Genomic DNA, 20259 nt, shown 5'->3' on the forward strand with positions numbered 1-20259 from the left:
AATTTTCCTTTTTTTTTTTTTTTTAACACAAGTTTTTGTAGTACTTCAGGTTAAATGACATTTTTACTAAAGCTGAATTTGGCTTTACAGTAAGCAAAACAAATCTAATCTCACATTTTTAAATAATGCTGACATCTCAGCATTGTTCCATAGATCTTTCTTTATCGTATTATCCAGAGAGATACTCATTTGCTAACGCCAGTAAGTTTAAACTTCTCTCAATATAAACCTTAAGAACTCACCCCAAATCCACACACTTAAAATTTAGCTTGCCTCCTTTTACCTGACTTTCAGTGATGATTAATAAAAACATCATTTAGAGCAGATTGACAGTGAAGCTGAAAAATGTCATTTTTTCTTACAGACTACACTATTAAGTGTACATTCTGTATGCAAGGAAGGCATTCCTTAATCCTCTTTATGAATTATTAGCAGCCAAAAAACCCCATAAAACTGATACAGACTAGAACTTGTTGTGCTACATATAACTAAGACTATAAATTATTTAATCCTGTAAATACAATTCCTTAGCCAGAAAATATGTAGTCTTTGACTTGTCATCTTACTACAGCTATGGAATTGATATTTAACTACATTATTCTCCTCCAGAGCTAGGCAGCAGAATGCAAACTACATTTTTCAGTATTTCACTATTCCATTAAAATATCTCCTATTTAAACTTGTTGAAGGCTTATCACTTGCAGAATAACTTAAATAAAAATCAGACCTTGTTTAGTGTCTCCATTTTCATGCTTTAATGCTAAATATTGTATAGAGCTCTATAAAATATGAAAACGAAAGCAGACAGAAAACACCATTCATGAATCAGAGATTATATGAAACCATGCATAAATAAATAATTGCTATTTCTGACTAGCAAGTAACCAGAAAACATGCAGACACAATAATTTCAACAAGTGGCATATTACCTGGGTGGAGCTGGCAGCAACAGAAATGCAGTCAATGAAACCATGTCTCCGAGTGAAAAATGCAACTATCTGCTGCCAACGGGAAGGCTCATTCCGTAACTCATCTGTTGAGCCTTTCTTTGCCCACTGCTTGTGCTTTGGGCCTACAGAACTGTGGCTTGAGCTAGTGTTGCCTCGACTGGCACGAGAATAGAGGAGTGTGTTATTTCCGAAAATGTAATTCATCTCTGCAGCTCTGCAGGTGGTTGCCAGGCAGTCTTACTTCCCTACCAGCTGCTGAGTGGTGAATGAGCAGAAGGAAAAAAAAAAAAAAAATGCAGATAGAATTACAGCAGCATCGTTTACAAACCAGGAAAACAAGATTCTTGATAGCTGATGCTATTTTTCCTTCTACCCCCTACATTCCTTCTCTACCTGTGATTACAGTGATGAGCATAATATTGAGCAATTTTAAAAAAAAAAAAAAAAGGCAAGCAAATTTTTTCCTATTTTCCCTCTTTCAAAACCCACAAGATGGAAAGCTTGTTTTCTCTTCCTAGCTGACAACACATATTTAAGAGAAACTGGGTAGCCTGTACAGTGCAATGTTACAAATTCACAGCTATGAGGATGGTGGTGGATGATAACAGCTACTGGGTGGAGAAAGCATGGATCAAAAATAACCAAGTTTCAATCACTGCCTGTAGTAAGATCCAATAGAATCTTTTCACTTCCTTGCTTGCATAAATTATAAACCTGAACTGAACAAAACAGGGAGCATGCAGCATAACTGCACTTTTCACTGATTCTGTCTTTCTGGAAACATTCCACAGAGCAAAAAGACCTTAACACCACGTTCAGAAAAAAATATTCAAGAAAGAATTGTTCCGTGACTTCTTCTCCGCCCCCCCCCCCCCCCCCCCCGCCTTAGTGCATAAAACAACTATAAAGGGAAGAAAGAGTGCCACAAAACAGCCATTGTGTTGTGTATCAATGGATGTCTAGTGGGGTGGTTTGCTGTATTTCTTTTTAATCAACAAAAGGTTAGAGATATTAAGCTAAAACACTAAAAATCAACACCGTTGTTCTTATTCTATGTCTTTGTCATGATCCTAACACCCATTTCCAAAATTCTGTGACTACTGTAAGCATATGAAAATAATAAGTGTACGTATTTGTGACCCAACATTATTTCTTAAATGTACAAGAATTGGCAAATAATGAAAAATTCTTATTACACACTAATGAATTTTCAGTAACATTACTTTGATTTCCAAAGCAAATCACAAGATTATTACTGCTATAGGTGTGTATTTTCTCTGCTCTCTTCGCAGTAAAAAAGAATTGACACAGTAATTATCTAAAAGATTATATGGAATTAAAATTACCTTACAGAACTCACCACTGAAATTTTTATAGCCAACTATTTAAAAAAAATCCTCCAGCTCACATCAAAGAGATTACTCAGGAAAACAGTTAAGTATCAAGGCTTTCAGTACAAGCTTGCCTCCAGAAAACCAACACAAAGTTATCAAAACTGTTTGTGGTATATTTCTATATAAAATGCTCTAACGGTTATAATCAAAACATCAGGGCAAACATTTTCAGAAAGGAGAAAACTCTCCATATGATGAACAAAGGCAGAAAAGTTCCTTACAACACTGCCACAACCTACAACACCACAGTTCTACAAATCCACTGACTCATGACATGCATTTTAACGGGGATTACTAAATTCCCCCATATACTTTTTTTTGGTACAATATACTCTTCTGCTTAACAAATTCTTACTGACAGCTATCCTATTCCGTGTAACAAATTTTTTCTGACAGCTTACGTCACAAGCAGAAATAAGTAGTACATTAATTTAAAGCTGCGGTAATAAGATCAATGCGCCATTTACTTCTAGTCACTAGTACAGCTCAATAACATAACACATACAAATATTCTGAGTACATCTTTTAGATAGACTTTATTAACATTCATAAAATACAATGGCTTATAAGCGTAAGTCATATGAAACTCAGTCTGACTTGTGCAGTGTCCTCAAAGCTATGTTCATAAGATAGATGAGAGATAAAGAAATAGTTGATGCAATGATCCTTTCAAATGGGCAAGCTTTTTATAATGTGAATTCTTTTCATGGGAAGACTGCAGCCCTACCTTTTTCCAGACTCAAAGAAAATACCTAGTCTGAAAAATGCCTATGAATTTATTACTGGAGAACTTTCTTAATCCCTGGCTATAACTGAAGATGTTTGGAACAAACTACATGCTTTGAATTCTTGAGTCTTTGTATAAAGAGTCAAAGTGAAAATATTTTTAATGTTTTTCTTCATATGGCCTGAATGCCGACACTGGTGTACATTTTTAGAAGATCTGACAGCACAAGAATATTAGTATAACTTAAAAAAAATCTTTAAGAATTCATATATATATATCTCTCTCCATAGGCTCCAACCGAGAGTCACATGGGAGAGTATTGTTTAAAATTCTGAAAGGAAACATCACAATACATGGACAAGCAATGTACCAAGAACCTATTTTTCTTGCTGTTATATCAATCTGTCTGAAGATGAGATGGGTTTGCTATGTTTTAAGGCACTTTCTTTCAAGGATGATTCCCACCCAGGCAATGATGAACTGTGGCATTACTGACAAAGGGACTTCTCAAATCAGCACTTCAGGAAAGGCTTGTGTGGACAGAAAAAAAAAAAAAAAAAAAAATCCTTAAAGTGAAGCTGTGATGATTTAATTTCAATGGAGACAGAAATCCAGAAAAGTACTTCAGGAAGGTTATGCAATCACGCTGGTGATACAAGACAGCAATCTGTGTCACCTACACTCCATATGGATGTTAATGATATTGAGCAAGATTTGCTGACGCCTAAGAAGATACAGTTGCAGTTATTTGTAGAAGGAGCCTGTACTATGGTGATGAGACAAATCCTGATTTTTACAAGTTACAAAGCAACCCGAAGATAAGGCATGGCATAACTCTAGAGATGGTACAACATCAGGATAATGCAAAGGAGTCCAGACTAGAAGAATGGTTGCTTGTAGAGTTGAAAAAACGATGGGTGGGAGTAAAAAGAAGGGCTGTTTTGGTCAAAGAGCATTTCAACAGAGGATCAAACACCTACAAGGAGAAATCAGAGAAAGTGTTGTTTGGACAGAAAAAGAAGTATCCAGAGAAAGGAGACAATCTTAAGTATCATCAGCACAAAGGTGGTAGCTGAAATTGCATCTGTGAATGACTGCCTCTGGAGTTAGGAGGTCGAATGGGGAGACTCACCAGGGAATCTCAGAAAGTCTCAAAGGGAGCTGAGAGCCTCCATCATCCCTTTTTCATAGTCTGCATATTGAACTGATAGGAATAAAATTAAATTTAAAAAACAAACAAACAAAAACCCCAAACAACCACCCACACCACAGCAACAAAAAAACAAACCCCCAAAAAGCAAACAAAAAAAAAACCCACCAAAACCAAACACCACAGCAAAACAAAAAAGCCCCTATTTACTGTGAAGCAAGAACTGAGAATTTGCAGTTTTAAAAAAAAAAAAGAAAAAAAACCCACATACACAAAACCAAAACAGCACATAATTAAGATTTCTGCATCAGTACACATACCTTTCTACAGCTTACTAAATTTACTGCAAGATAAATCTGCATTTATAGTGGATGCAGAGTAACATTATTTGTTGTGCAGCCAATTAACAGGATATAGTAATCACAGTGGTTACTGAATTTAAAAATTAACATCAAATACTTGGAATAAAGTTCCTCTGACTTTGTACCTGAGCCAATTCTTATTGTCAGCTTGCTGGGACAAGTTAAAACACAACATAATACCATATTTTTATCTCAAAGATAAAGTTTTCCTGGACATACCTTTACAAACAGCATGCATACCTTGAAATTAAAAATGCACAGCAACAAAAGTCGTTTGTATATGCAAACAGCAGTTATATCTCAATCACCCTTTTTAAGCAGTAACAAGAAAACCCCTGATGCATTTGAAAAGTGTCTTATATAAATTTTATTACCATCCTGCTAAACAGAACATTGCCTAAAATAAGCACAGACCCTAAAGGAATAAACTGATATACTTAAGAGAAAATTCAAGAACCACCTAAAACAATGGCAGGGACTTATTTCCAGTATCACTTAGGCTTTAAAAAAAAAAAAAAAAAGAAAAAGAAAAAAAGGGAAAAAGAGAGAAAAGAAATGTGCAGAACTCAATTTAAATAGTCAAATATAGACTATGCAACTTTAACTTTCCAGGGAGGGGAACAAAAAACACCACCAAAAATGCAGATATAAACTCATGTTTACTTTTTATACTTTTCAGAATTCTGTGTTGAAGAAATTTTTACTGGCGTAACAAATGGAAGTCTCATTAACAAGCATATGCAATATTCTAAGCCAAAGCCCAGGAGTACACTACTCAAATTGGATACTGTGGAAAAGGAAATTGTTAACCCGTTCTGCAAAGATATATTAGAAAGCGTATCTTTGCTTTTAGTAGAGAGACAGCTCTGAAAGGATAGCCCTTGATCAAGTGTGATTTACATAGTCATTAAAACATAAGTATTTTACTGCTGTAACTACCTTCTAAGTAAACACCCCAGCACAATTATTCTGTAATGATACACTCTAGTATAAATATTGACTATAAAAGATTATTACATTATTAGTCATACTACACCTCAGACAACCTACCAGTCTGTGCAGATTAAACTGCCTAGTCTTCCATACCCTGTTCATGAATCTCCTGCCCATCTTTTTGGCATGCCAGACTGATAAAAACATCCTATGTTTAATGCAAGTTTCTTTAGGCTTTCTTCAGTCATCAAAATGAACCCACCGCACTGAGAGCTCAGGGTAAATCCCAGGCAAAAGGAGTATAACCATTTATTAAGAAGACTTGATGTTGATTACTGTGTCTTAGGTTGTTTTAATGTTTGGATTAATCTGTGGTCCATCTGTTACAGTTTTTCTTTCTTGTCTCTCTTGACAAGAATTTGTTGAGCAGATCCGTACTGAGAAACGGGAAGATTTCATCAACTGCTTCTTACAATAAGACACAAACTGACACCTTTGCACATATACTTATATTCTTTAATTACAGGAAGTTTAAAAGTAGTAACCTATCAACAACTTGGGCAAGGTATTTTAATTAAAGATTGTAGAGCCCCTCCTCTCAAGAGTGACCACCAAATTATGATGGTATTCTAAAAATTAGTATTTCTGAGGGTATGTTCAAGTTTTTCTTTATAATTTCCACTATTCTAGGTATGTTCCTAACTCCAGAAGTACTGTCTTCCTGCTGAAGGTGTCATAAAAAGCTTTAGAAAAAGGTAACAGATTGCAACTTTCTCACAATCATAACCAATCCTGCAACCAATCTTTAATTTGTAAATGGAAACAGCATCTTCATCTTCAGGGTAATCTCACCTACCTGCTCAGACAGTGGCAGGATTCAGGAAACATAAGCAAGAAAACATACTAAGGCAAGTAGGAAATTACAATTACTTTGACTGTTAACTAACTTTGAATGTGCCTTCATAGTCCACAAATCCTAATGACAGTCAGTTCTTTCTGAGAGCAGAAAAACTCTCCTAATGAACAGAGGAGTCCGTTTTAACAGAAGCTCCACAAGCTCTAAGACTTCTGGGCAAACACTTGAGGGAACGGTGGGGATTAGAGGGAAGATGCACCAGGAGATAAAGAGAAGGGAACCTATTAAGCTTATCAGCACAAGATTTGGGTTCGCAAGGAAAGGAGGTTGTCTTGCATTAAAGGAAGCATGTGTGTATATACACATTTATATAAGCAGATATTTCCCAATATAAATTGGTGGGAAGGAGTTAAATAAAGGTGCTTGCTTCCAGTTGAAGAAAAAGGGCAGAAGAGACAAGCATGTATGCTGTAATACCTTTACTGGTGTAGCCAGAAACCAGAAGACTATCAGCAGATGAAAGATTATTGTGAAGTCAGAGGCTGACTGTAGATCACTGTGTTTAGAGGCTGTAAAACAACTGTCACCTGCTAATTTATATTTCCAGATATAAATTTATATTTCTGAAATAACCATTTGCTAGTAATTTTCATAATTTTAGTGACTCAACCTTACTGACTATAGTTTTATTGACATCTCCTGACTCAGCTCTTTCCCAAACTGAGGAGTCAAACTGATTCATCTTTCATTGCACAGTACTTGCCCTCTGCCTGCTCTTATTCCTCTTCTACAAACCACTTCTAGATTGATATGCCTTCTTCATCAAGATCAGGAACAGTGCATATTTCTAAAGTGATAAAATAATGCAGTTTTATCCCCATTTGTTTCTCCAGATATTCCTTGTATGTCATTTGCCTTTTTGACTACAACTTAAGTACTTAAGATGATTATTCCATTAATTTGTTATAACCCTGAGTCTCATTCCTCTGAGATGATGCAATGAGAACACAAGTTCTTCCAAGATCCTTCTGGTAACCTCCATCCATCACGATCACTCATCTTCTTTCTTACCCTTTACTTTCCTTTTTGTTGTTGGTTTGTTGTTTGGGGTTTTTTTAAACAATTAAATCCCAAGATTATTTTTTTCTTACTCCATGACAGCTTAAATTTCTCTGTAAGCTTTTTTGAGGAATTCCATTGTGTACATCTAAGAAAAGCTAGAAACCTACATCAACAAGATCATCTTTATGCACATGCTATAAGAGATTCGTGCAGCAGAGCTTCTCTTTATAATGCTTTCATTGCTTTCTCATCTCTAATTTTTCCACATACCCCTTGATTCTACTCTTTAGAATAGTTTCACCATGTTTTGCCAGTACAGAAATGAGCGACTTCTCATTTCTCCTCTCCCTTCTGGATGCTATTTTGAGAATGAGTACCACTGTGCTACATTTCATTCCTGTGATACCACAGTCAGTTTAAGTAGACTGTTATACTGCATTGCAGCACGAATAGATAAGCAGTTTCATATCAGAGTTAATTTAAAACCATTACGCTTGAATACCATTAGGTCCTAGAAACACTCTTCCAAAGATATCTAAACATGTGAAAAAAAGCAGGCATACACTAAGTGGGCACAAAGACATTTATTTCACAGAGTAAAACTACAGTGCACGTAGTCAACTGGACTGCTGTACTAGGATTACAAAGCCCATCATGTAGAAGGTTTGGATACCACTGACATATATACTAGAAACTATTAGAAACTTTTTTGAAATTATGTGTACACTAAGTATAGGGTATCTGGCACAAAAACAGGGGCTGTGACTTCTAAGCCAGAGGAAAAGTAAGGTTGAAGAGCATACTTCTTACCCATCATGCACACAATCACAGCACTAGGTCAAATAAAATGCCCAACTAACCTACTGCCTGCCTCAGTAGCTAATAGTGTAAGCATAGTGTAATCCTCCCCTCCCCACTATACCACCATCCCAAGTGTCAACAGTTCAGAGATTCATAGAGCCAAAGAAAGTGAACTCTGTTTTACTGTTTTTATTAGAATAAAGGACTACTTTCACTCTAATGCAAACTGAGCCTGAGTAAGTTTAATTTCTTCCTGATCTGACACTGCTAGCTAAACACAGATAAAGCAAAGGGGCACTGGCATGGGGCAAAGTTACTTGTTCAAAGGTATTCAACACATTATGAGATTAGTTTTGGACCAGATGCTTCTGGACCAGAAGCACCAGATGCTTCATTTGGGCAAAAAGATTCTTGTAGATAAAATTTGGGGGTAAAACTTTCATCTTTTTTTCAATGGGGAACAGTATTTCACCTCAGTTTGGAATACTTCACTGTTCAAAGATAGGAAAACAGTAACTCATTTGTATTTAATGTCTAATATTATGAAGTCATAGTTTTCTTCACTGAAATAAGTTTATATAACCACAAAAGACTCCACCGTGGCGCTTTAAATGGGCAAGCAACATGAATCCACTCTAAAACATTTTTTAAAAAGATCTTTAGTGTAGGGAAGTAGGGATTTTTACTGCATTATCTGAAGCTCAAGTACTCTAGCAGAATACAACAGCATTCAGCCAGAATGACAAGTCTTTGCATGAGATCAGACCGGCCGGTAATGAAAAAGGCCAATCACTGTGCTGCCTGATCTGCTCAGTATTGTCTTTTCCCAGCATCACTTGTACAGAGATGATCACTTCTGCGAACACATGAGAACAGTAAAGTAGCCAGCTGTGTTGCATGAAATATACACAAGAGTCCATTAATTATGTAACCATAAGTTAATGATTAACATACTTCCCCCTAACCCTCCCCCCCAACCCATTTCTCACAATTCCTGGATTGTTCTGCCACTTCATTGATGATTGCACAAAGCTATTCTAAAGATGCCAAATATTCAACCAGTAGAATACTTTCAGTTCCTTATGGCTGTGCTATTCAGTCAGCAATTAAAATTTTACTGTATAGCATGAATAAGCAGTTTTAGATACTTTACTAGACTAATAATGCTAGTACAATGTTCCAAATAAAACATTTATGTTCAGCTGTCAATGTCTGCTACGTGTGTAAGGAACAAACCAAGTGCAAGCATTCTTCTCACCCTTTGAAGATTGGTGTTTGGTAAAAACCTCCAGAGATAGGTCAGCAAAGGTTTGGTTAAAGAAAAAACAACTGAAGAGACTTTTCTGAATCAGTAAGTCTAGCTTCCTGTTACTGCAGGCAGCCACACCATAATATCATTTATAAACTTATCAAATACTTGGATAACTCTCTAAGAACAGCCTTGCACAAATTTTGAATCAGAATTGTGGATATAATGGCACTGCGATGAATACTGTAATATTAAGTATTTATTACAGAGCAGGATAAATATTAACATTTATCACACTAGTCATGGAGTATCTTTCCAATACAAGACATATTTAGTTTACAAATTTTTGCATGTTTTCTTTGGACCTTCTGTATTACCAGTGAAATAATAGCCCCAAATACCAACATACAATACACAAACATAATACAGAAATATATACAAGCTCCAATCATGGTCTACACTTAAATATTGAATTGTCATGTTACATCATAAATGCAGAGCTATAAAATGAAATATTTTCCCTTTCATGCACAGGTTGCTTGCAATGAAGAACACTGCAATTTAAGAGGGGGCTGGTTGTCTTATTACATCATGACCCATTATTTTAAAGCCTTGTAATAATTACTCAAAGCTTTTTTCATTGACAGAAAACTCAAGTTCCGCTCCACAATTTAAAAACTTGATTGGTATCATACCTATGACAGAATTCACTTGGTTGGAGCTATTTAATAAAAACAAACGTTAAATTCAAAAAAGTCAATCTGAAGCTATAAGAGAGAAGCTAAATTCAGTTTTACAATTGAGATAAATCCTTTTGTAGCATCTCCCTCTAGTGGTCAGTCTTGGTAGCAATATATTGCTTCAGTTACAAAGTCAATTCAACTTGAACCCATTTTATTTCATAACTCAAGAAACCTCGCATTGTAATGACAAGTTTCTGTAAGGAATCTGGAAACCTCATACTGAAGAAATTCTGGTACTAGCTGCCTACCTGCCTGAAAATTTGGGACAGAATATTTGTAAGGATTTGAAGTTTGACCATTTTCACTCTCTCTTCATGATTCTCTACCATTAAACATTTAAAAAAAAAAAAAGGCAGCTCTTTTACAGAATTAAGAGTTTCACTTCACACAGTATTAAATGGGGAACAGGGGACATGAAATCTCCTGGGTCAAGTTTACTTCTTTGATGCTCGAGACATATGAAGTATACATTTCTTGTTAAACTGACAAAGCTCCACCCTAACAAGACAAAACCTGTAAGCCCTGTCTAACATTTAAACTTTAAATCAGTACAGCTAGTATCAGTTGTTTCATGCTAACTGCAAACATGCAGTATCTTAACCCAACCTGAATCTGAAGTAGCCCACTCCTCTGTCAAGAACGTAAACTACTACAGTACTTCATATGGAACATTTGATAAATAGTAGTCACACGCTCATCCTCTAAAAATTTGGGATACACATTTATCTTCTCGGTCATTGAAAGCTGCTCTTTGAAAACTACTCACCTGTCCAAGCAAGCTGTAAAAGCTGCTTTAAGCCCTAGAAAATTTGAAAGTTTCTCTCAAGAACAAAATGTAAACTAGTTAAAACCAGGCATCTTCTCTCTTCACTATCTTCTATTCATGTTCTGTGTTACTGGTCCAGACTGCAGAGGGCTTGCTGTAAAAGAAGGTATTCCTCTAATCTGATTCTACTGCCCTCTGCAGCATTTCATAAAAAGGAGTATATAATCATAAAACTACTCTCTACATTTGTTCTTCAAACTAATAACTCTGTATTTGAAAGTTCAAGTGTATTTAACATTTAATTTAAAAAAAAAATTCTCTTATTATTAGTGTAAGAAACAACATCCTCTATTACGTTTAATTTCCTTAAGCAAATGTACTATCAAACAATAGTCAAGATCTTGTATATTAGCCACAACCTCGTCCGTACACAGTGCATCAAGTCAAACTACCAAATAAATTACACAAAGCACTCAGCTCAAAGCTGTTGTTGCTAAATTGATCATCAGCATGAGCTATGCCTAAACTATTAACGTCTTGCAGATCATCAGGCCAAAAGAAGAAAGGACCAGCTATGCTAATAATACAAAAGCAACCTTGGCTTTTTTCTGACATACTCAAGTTCAAGTTTTAACAGCATTTATTCCAAAAACTTAGCAAACTATCTCCTGACCGAAAAGAAATTTTGTGAGCTCAAAAGCATTTTACTGTAAAAGTTCCCATAAAGACTCCCAGAGCCTGTGAACCTATGGATGCATCCCTCTTCTCCAAATACCTTAAGACCCCAGACTCTGATTATAAACCATTTATGCAAAGAAGTTAACTTCTGAAGAAGAGAAGCAAGCCAGCAGCCAACTTAGCATCAGAATTCAAAGTTCCACAAAACGCTGGTAAACAACTGAAACCTGGAGCACCCACCCCAGTTTTCAGATGAACAGAGAAGAGAAATTTCAGTTCTACTATACATTGCTTTGAAATCAACAGAGAGAGTAGTCACCTGAAAATAATCAGATGTATGTTATAAATGCAATATGAGTTGCACGATGATATTTCTCTTATACGCATACTTCCAAGTGATGATTGCCAAGCACTTACCAATTTGAGAAGGATAATAGCAATCCTCCTCAGAGACCCAAGATAAACAGTATTTTGAAAAGGCTTCACCATATTTTGTAATTATACTTATAAAAGCTGCTTATCTCTATTTCCAGAATAGTTTAAATGAGATGTACTTTCTTTCTTCCAGAACAGTGCAGCAGAGTTGTATATTCAACACTGCCCAAGAAAACAAAAAAAATTTTTAGCTTGGATCACATCTGAGCAGAGGAAGGCAGAGTACAATCATTCATATCTATTTCTGTAAAACTGCTCTGGGTTTTACATCAGGGTCTTGACAGAAAGTTATGATAGTTAAATAAGGCTCAATTAAAACAGGTAATTAAGGGTCCCATATAACACTCTAAACACAAGCCTTGCTTGTTTATAGAGATGGTCTGGTAGGATCTCTGTAAGGTAGAGATCACTCACACTGTGGAGAGGTAAGAAATCAAGTCATCTTCCAGGAAATGTTAATATTGCCAATATCAAATCCACGCTTCTCTATTTCTGTAGTTGGCTATCTACAAAAATAATCTGAAATAAAGTCAACCACAGGAACTATTCTGAGTAGTTTGGTTTCCCTTAGATCCAGGCAGCCAGAAAGAAACCAAGGTAATTACGGCCTTTTGAACAGTGTCAAGTACAATGAAATAACACCTAGCCAGTTACAAAAAATAGATTTTCAGTCTCACATACCCATTCTAGAATTTTATTTTTTATTTCTATAAGCTTCCAGATTGTGAAATGCATTATACTTGATCACTTATTGCAGAAATTTTTACAGTTTGCCTCTGCCTTTTTGATCCCTGTATGCTTTCTGAAATGCAAGATTGTGCTATGAATTAGGAAAAGCTTGTGAATGAACAGAGTTGACCTTAAGTCCCCAGAAGCAGAGGATTTTTTTTAATTTCTAATGGTTGCACGCAGAAGGGTTGTATTACTTTCTGAATATCAATAAATTCAGGGAATTAACATGTGAAAATGTGTTACTGTGCGTCTGTCTTCACAAACAACATAAGACTGAGGTCCTAGCCGTTCTTAAAATGAAAGGTTTGTCATATTAGCATTCTTAAAAGACTCTTCAGAGGTTAATATAGCCCACTTCAAAAGGGTTATTCATTAGGTCTTAAAGAATTTGGCTTGTCTAGCTCCTGAAGACTATGGAAACACACAGAGAGTTCATTATGGAGTTACAAGTAAAAATAAATGACTGTGTGTGATACCAACATACACATTTTTAAAATCTTAGAAAAGCTGGAACATGATTACTAAACACACTCTCCCACTACCATTGGTTCTACAGAATCCTCACAAGTCAATTATCAAGAGCTGATACATTCAGCAAGATTTTTCATTTAAAAAAAAAATCTGGAAACGTAACTAGGTTCAAAACAACTTTTTTCTTAAAATGTAGCAGCACTTCTTACAGTACACTGCCAGTTTCAGTCACAAAGGATACTACCACACACCAACAATTCATGCTAAAAATACCAAGCTATAGGCCTACCACAATGTAAGCCCATCTCATCATTCTAGAGCCCAAATACTCACCAGAATCAAATAATTTCTCCACTTTTCCCTCAAAACAAGCCATAAAGACTCAGAGACGTTATAGAAAACAGCATTTAGTCTGGCACACTAAAATATTACGCTATCCAGAAGATGATTAAGCTACATCTCCCTACTAACCCAATAGATAAAACTGCCTGATACAACCCTCTCCAAAACCTCACACGCAGTTTGTCCAGTTTTAAATCTGTCTTGAAGTTACTGGAGCTGTCTTGAGAATAATGGTGCTGTATGCTGAAAAACTCCAGAGACACATATATTACGCTTGGCTTATTACATTTTCCACATAGGTCCTCAATTAAAATATTTACCAGAAACAAACTCAGAATTGATTTTACAGGATCCTGATAGAAAACCCAAAACATAACTAACAGCAGTAACTATAGTGCCTCTCAAAACTACACCTGAGATCTTAAGTTACCTACATATTTTATCTGGGCAATTTACTATCATGCACATTTAGTCAGAACATATGGAACTAGAGTCAATGCCTTAACATCTACAAAGTTAATTTTACAAATGAGCAGTTCCATTAAAAAAAACATAAGCAGGTATATCTCATGCATTTTTTTCCCCAGAAAATTTTATCCCTGGAGAGCATATCAAAACAGTTCACTCTTATTATAACTTTAAAAATGCCTACCTTTACTGGTGAAATATGAGAATGGGAAACAAATCCATGGACATTCTCAATCTGTGACAGATTCTTCTCTGATACATGAACCAGCTCTGGACCTGTGACCTCATTGGTAATGTGTGGAGAGCTGTGCTCCTGTGGAGGTGTATCTTCATCCTGGTAGCGGTATTTCTGAAGAAAACAATTATAGAAAAAAAATCAGTCCACCACAGAAATGTGAAGAGATTATCCAGAAAACCTAGATCAGACAGAAATAGTTATTTTCCTGACCCTGTTGAGTTCAAGGCGATAAAATCTAGAAATAAAAGTTTTATTTAGTATTTTCAGTTTAAAGACTGATCCTGTCTAAAAATGTTCCAGCCTTTTTCGTCTCACTTAGAACCACTACAAAGCTACCTAATTTTCTTCTGCCTATTTGCATACAGTAACATGTCCCCAAACCCTTTTCCAAGGAACTTTTCCCTTCACCAGTTTTTTTTATTGCACTTTAACACTACATTATTCACTAATAGCAGAAACTCTCAGTGCCTCAAAAGCTTTTTTCCATACTTCCTATTTAACACACCTGCCAAAAGCATTTTTTTGTCAGCTAAAGAGTTTCAGCTTATATACTGGGGTGTCAATACAGCAATTCACTACTGCTAACTCATTATGAAACAAGAAAATGTGGTTTTGCTACTAAACAGATTAAGCTTCCCCAGCAAGCAAGACTTCAAACAGGAACACAAGACATTATTCAGTCTCTGTATTATTAATTTGCACTCAGTTTAAAAAAAACAGAACCTATTACTTAGCCAGCAGGGATGTGTTCTAGCAAGATTGTGCTGTATCCATGCTTGCAGATCCCTACTAGAAGGTATTAAAGAAATCGGGAGCATACATAATATCCACCTGTTCTCTGGACTGCAGAGTTAACTGCTCATCCAGCACCTCCAAACCCCAGAGCTAACATGGGCTTACATTACAAACATACTTAAATATAAGCTTCACTCCAGTTTCACCTTTGTAGTCTCAACCAATTCTGAGGCACTTTAGGTATTCCATGCATTTTATTGCTAGTTAAAACTAAAGCTGAAGTCATGTAACTTTTTTCCAGCAGGGTTTACTGTGTCCATAAGATGCATCCCAACATTTTGGAACCCTATTCACTTTCACACACTACTACTATACTCTGGAGTACATACATAGTTGTTACTAGTTTACAGGGAAAGCTTGTCATGTCATTAAAGGCACAGAAAAACCTTCTAAACATGTAATTGTTTTAAACCTGGAAAAAACTATTCTTGTTAGTGAAGTATATTTAAATAGAAGACATTTCCTTAGGTATTTTTTTTAACAGAATTCTAAGATCTACATACTACAGCTTAAGTCAAAAGTAGTCGTCTTCTTGGCAAGTCATTTATACATAGTAATCCAGTAGATCGCTGCAAGTAACCCATTTGTCTATAAGCACGTGAACACTACACCAAGGCAGTACCTGATAAAAGGGTTGGTTGTCATACACTAACAGTTACATGCAAGTATGATTTCAGGCTACCACAAAAATCCATGCCCTTCACAGAAGAGTCCTGCAATATTACAAAGTTATAAAGTCTACAGGATAAACTACAAAGAAACTGCTTGAAATAATCCATCAGTTAACAGCTCTTGTAATGCTTAACCCATTCGTTTCCTGCCCACCCAACTCGTGTGCTTGTCTTACAGGAAGACTTAATTTTTTGTCTATCCAGCAAAAAACAGTCTCTAAGCATGGTCAAATAGGACAGCTTAACATCTAACAACAGGAATATCTTACTCTTCCCTGTCTCCCAAATGCTGGGGAAGGCTCCATATCCCCTTCCTTCCTTTGGTTCTGATACTCACATCAGTAGAAAATTGACCACTTTTTTCTCCTCCTTTGCAGGGTTAGACTTGTACTGGATTACTGACCCCAATTCAGGCAGGGCCTCAAGGAACACTAGAGGCAGTGCAAAAGAGGGGAGGAAATAAGGACAGGATCTCTCTCTTTTGGAAGTGAGCTATACATCAGTCTACTCTGTCTTCTGCAGACTCACTGTATAGCAATACAGCAGAGTTTTGCCAGTAAAGAAGTGGTTCAATGGGGCAACTGAATTCACATAACTGACTTGTGCTGAAAGAGGAAGGATTTATTTGCTCTTCTCTTCCCTGTGCCAAGTTGTTCTGCCAACACCAAGATTCCTCGGGAGACAAGCTAAGTTCCCTTACTAACTTAGAAGCAACAACTTGCAGCTTTACACTTCCATCACCCATTGCACTTTACCCAGTCACAGCCTGCCCTACAACACACCATCCCCACCCCTGCCTCCAAACTCCAAAACAGCAACAAACCCACATCCAACCACACACATACAGGCGGACACTGAAGATGCACAGTTTCTTTTAGCCAGTAACTGATGAAATGTCGGACAGAGATCTTTGAAGTTATAACCCTGATTTATTTTTGTACTTAAAAAATAAAATAAAAAAAAAAAAAAAATCTTTATCCACTCAATTCAACCCTTCTTTGTTGAGACCATACAGGATCAAGTTCTACTACATGAGAGAAATCATGCTTTTGAAGTAATAGAAATTACAAAAGTAGAAGCAATACAAGTGTATTTTCTCTAAAAATACCAATGATTAGCAAAGAAGCACAAGGCAGAAGAAAAAATTCCAAAGAGGAAAGCAAGAGCATTAAGACTTCCATTATTACAACAACCAACCTCCAAACACTTCTATACCTTCTCCTTAACCGAATGGCAAAGGAGAGATGGTGAATGCTGATAATTGTGGAAAAATTACAATGGTTACTCAAAAAGCCCTAATTTTTTCAAATCCTTAGCAGAGGGGTTTCATGAAATGACCAAGCCAACTTAATAGGTCACTACTAGCAGAAGATAAAAGTTGTTTTTCTTTCCTTTCCCTGCAGCAGTGAGATGCTAGATTGCTCAGCCTCAGACTCCTGCCATTCATCTATTTTCTGAAATTGACTTGTTTTTAACTTATCAAAACAAAACCCTGAAAGGAGTTGACATTAAGTCTCTAGAGCAGCCATGTTAAACATCAGAAACAGGAAAGAATTTTCATTTAAAGAACAGTGTTGTCCAAAAATACAAGTGAACATTATCAGAGCATAAATAAAATCACAGTGGAAATTAGAAAAATAAACATTAGAGCTTCAAGTAGTACACCAAATGTCTTGCAACATCAGAGAAAGTAGGAATACTGCTAGCTTAAAGGAGCCTGCTCTGCTGGTGAAGGCAGTATTTGGCTGGACTTGTGATCCAAAATGTCCCTGCCAGATCTCAAGCTTCGATTTGACTACGAAATGTCAATGGGATATCAGGAAAATGGGACCTAAAAGTGGATTAAGTTCCCAGATCATGTCAGACAAGACCCTGTGGAAAGCTAGAAGTGGATCATTCCAGTTTTATTAAGGGGAGAAAAAAAAAATTAATAGTCACAGGTCAATCAAAATTAACTTCCTTACAGAACAGTCAATACCTTTAGGCAAAGCACAGAATTACCTTGATTATTTTTTTTCCCTGAAACCAGACACACTTATTAGAAACAGGTATGTGGACATGCCTGAGTGTAAACAGGCGCTAGATTTCACTAAGAAACATATGTTTACATTATACTATGTATCAGTGCTTATAACAACATAGCACTATGAGAGACTGAAAGAGTTAATGTCTCAAACATTGTGGTGGGGCAAGTTCTGCTTGAAGACAAAGCCTGCACAGCAAGGAGCCAAGGTGAAAAGCCCATCAGCTCAGACACCAGCAACAGGAGGGGGAGGGCATGCTGGAGGGTGCGCAGGTCCCTCTTCTGATAAGCTGTTCTGATACAAAGATCAAACAATAACCATGTCTGCAGGGAAGGAGAAGTTACTCCACAAACGACCCCCATGCCCAAAGGCTCACAAACTGCTCATTAACCTGACCAGTTCGGGTGCCTGCCCGAAGGAGGAGCAAGGATGATAAAAGGACACCAACTGAAGCCCCGGTTGCACAAGCCCACCGCAACTGGACCCCTCGGCTGGACCCAGGACTGCTGAAATCTTTCTCTCTTCCTTTTTCTCTCTCTCTTCTTCTCTCTTTCCTTTTCCACAATCCCTACACCTCATCTGTTTCAAGATACAAACTGTTGACCAAGTCTGAGACTAAGAGTAGATCCAGCTGCCCCTAGACCCTTCTCTGAGGAGAAGTCTGGAAAGCAAGGGGGTCTGCTCTGAACCTCGTGACTCGACGGGAGGGTTCTCCTTATTCCCCGAATGCTTACTCTGGGTTACATGGTTTACAGAAGTAGTCTTATGCCAATCCCTGTTGTGAGAAACCCTGCCACCTACTACCACACCTCCCCAGTTCAGTTTGCTTCTGTCACAAATAAAATCTTTAACTGACCATTTGGTGTCGTTTCACCTTAATTTAGCCCGAGGGAATTTCGAATTAAACAGGACTCCCTGGTCTGTCCAGTCTGGGTCATGACAAGCACATATGAAGTTTTAATAGATCAGTATGTCATTATTTAGATTAAAAATGAAACAATGTTGTGGGTAAAGGATTCTCTCCCATACGAGGCACTGACAAGGGCTATAAGCTTCTCAAAAAAAACATCTTAGATGTGAACTGCTAATTGGATTTTGATGCAATATTCAACATCAACTTTACTATCATTTGTAAAATATTTCCCAACTTGAAACTATTAAAAACAAAAAACAGAATTCTTGTCTAAAATACACTAACTGAAATACTTACAGGGTAATGTTTCAAAGTACAAAGACGAGGACACAAAGCACATGAAAACATAATATCCATAGTACTTCTTGTTCTGAAAGGTACCACACTACCCTTGCCCTTTGCAGAAATTACTTTTGAGCAAAGTAGTTCAAATAAAGCAAATTACTGTGTCTTATAACAGCTAATTCTCCATAGAAGTGGAAGCATTTTGTACTAGTTTACTATAGAGCATCACCTCTGAAATACTATGCCTCTTGACTGAGGTACCACATTCACGTGATCTGGCATGGTCAAACAGCCACCATTCAGAATTGCCCATTCTTTTTCTTTCCCAGGAGCTGCCATCCCTTGAACAAGAATTCAGTCAACTGTTTCAGTCATGCCAAGTTAATTCTGCTGCTACATATGAAGCAAAATGCCATGGAAGTTACCCTCCATAGGGGTCTGAAGGTACCGTTTCACATTACAGCCTAGCTCACTCAAAGAGCAGCTACAGCCCAAAGGAGCAGGACCCATTCAATCCCTCTTGGTCGAGCTGTACAACTACGTCTCCCTGCCCCTTTTTGCTAGTACACATCTGACTTCAGATGGTAAGCAAGCTAATCCAGCAGAATATTTGTTCCCTCTTCCAGTAATATTAGATTTTCTTTTATTCCCTAAAGTGGCTCACAACAAGATGAAACATGCAGCAGTGCTGACATAATAGGGAGAAAAGCAGGTAGATACTAGGACCAACCCATCTCATAGTGGCTAGCAGAAGACCATTTCTGTGCTTACAACCAAGAGAATCCAATCCCGCACCCAAATCCAGGCTCCAAGGAGACCCTAGTTTAGAAGAGCCAGCCAAGATCAAAGGAAAGAAAAAAAGGCAGGTGTGGCAAAGCAGCTCTGAACTTGCAGACAGACTGCCTCAGCTGCACATCTCAAAAGTTTCCCAGCACTCCATTAGGAAGTGGCCAAGCAATTTAACTATTTTTTAAGAAGCTTTATGGATAGCTGTATAATTTAGAACCATAATTTAAAGTCCAAAGCAACCAAGTGCTAAACATTTAACACATACTTCTGACAAAGATACTGCCCCAAAGGATTCAGTTGCAGATATACAGGTGTATCAAAATTAATTAAAACCATTTCTCTTCTGATACAACATAGTTAACAAGATTTCTTCAGGTTAGAGTCTACCTTCAGTGAGTTTTGAGCTGTCACCAAACACTATGGAC

The 20259-nt window shown here is 36.9% G+C and overlaps 1 protein-coding gene across 30 annotated transcripts in view; it reads right to left on the bottom strand.

The window, feature by feature from the left end:
* The window catches only part of DLG1 (discs large MAGUK scaffold protein 1), a 173983-nt gene that overhangs the window by 99414 nt on the left and 54310 nt on the right, over positions 1–20259 (bottom strand). For 23 of the 30 annotated variants that reach the window (XM_069792298.1, XM_069792291.1, XM_069792302.1 and 20 more), the window contains one exon: positions 14304–14468. In XM_069792298.1, coding sequence (XP_069648399.1) covers positions 14304–14468 — 165 coding nt within the window. Of the gene's footprint in view, positions 1–929; positions 1322–5633; positions 5755–14303; positions 14469–20259 lie in introns of those variants that run through there. The other 7 variants (XM_069792321.1, XM_069792313.1, XM_069792317.1 and 4 more) reach the window with 7 other exon arrangements.

This window comes from Haliaeetus albicilla, chromosome 9, assembly GCF_947461875.1.
Source record: "Haliaeetus albicilla chromosome 9, bHalAlb1.1, whole genome shotgun sequence".
NCBI classification, from domain to species: Eukaryota; Metazoa; Chordata; class Aves; order Accipitriformes; family Accipitridae; genus Haliaeetus; species Haliaeetus albicilla.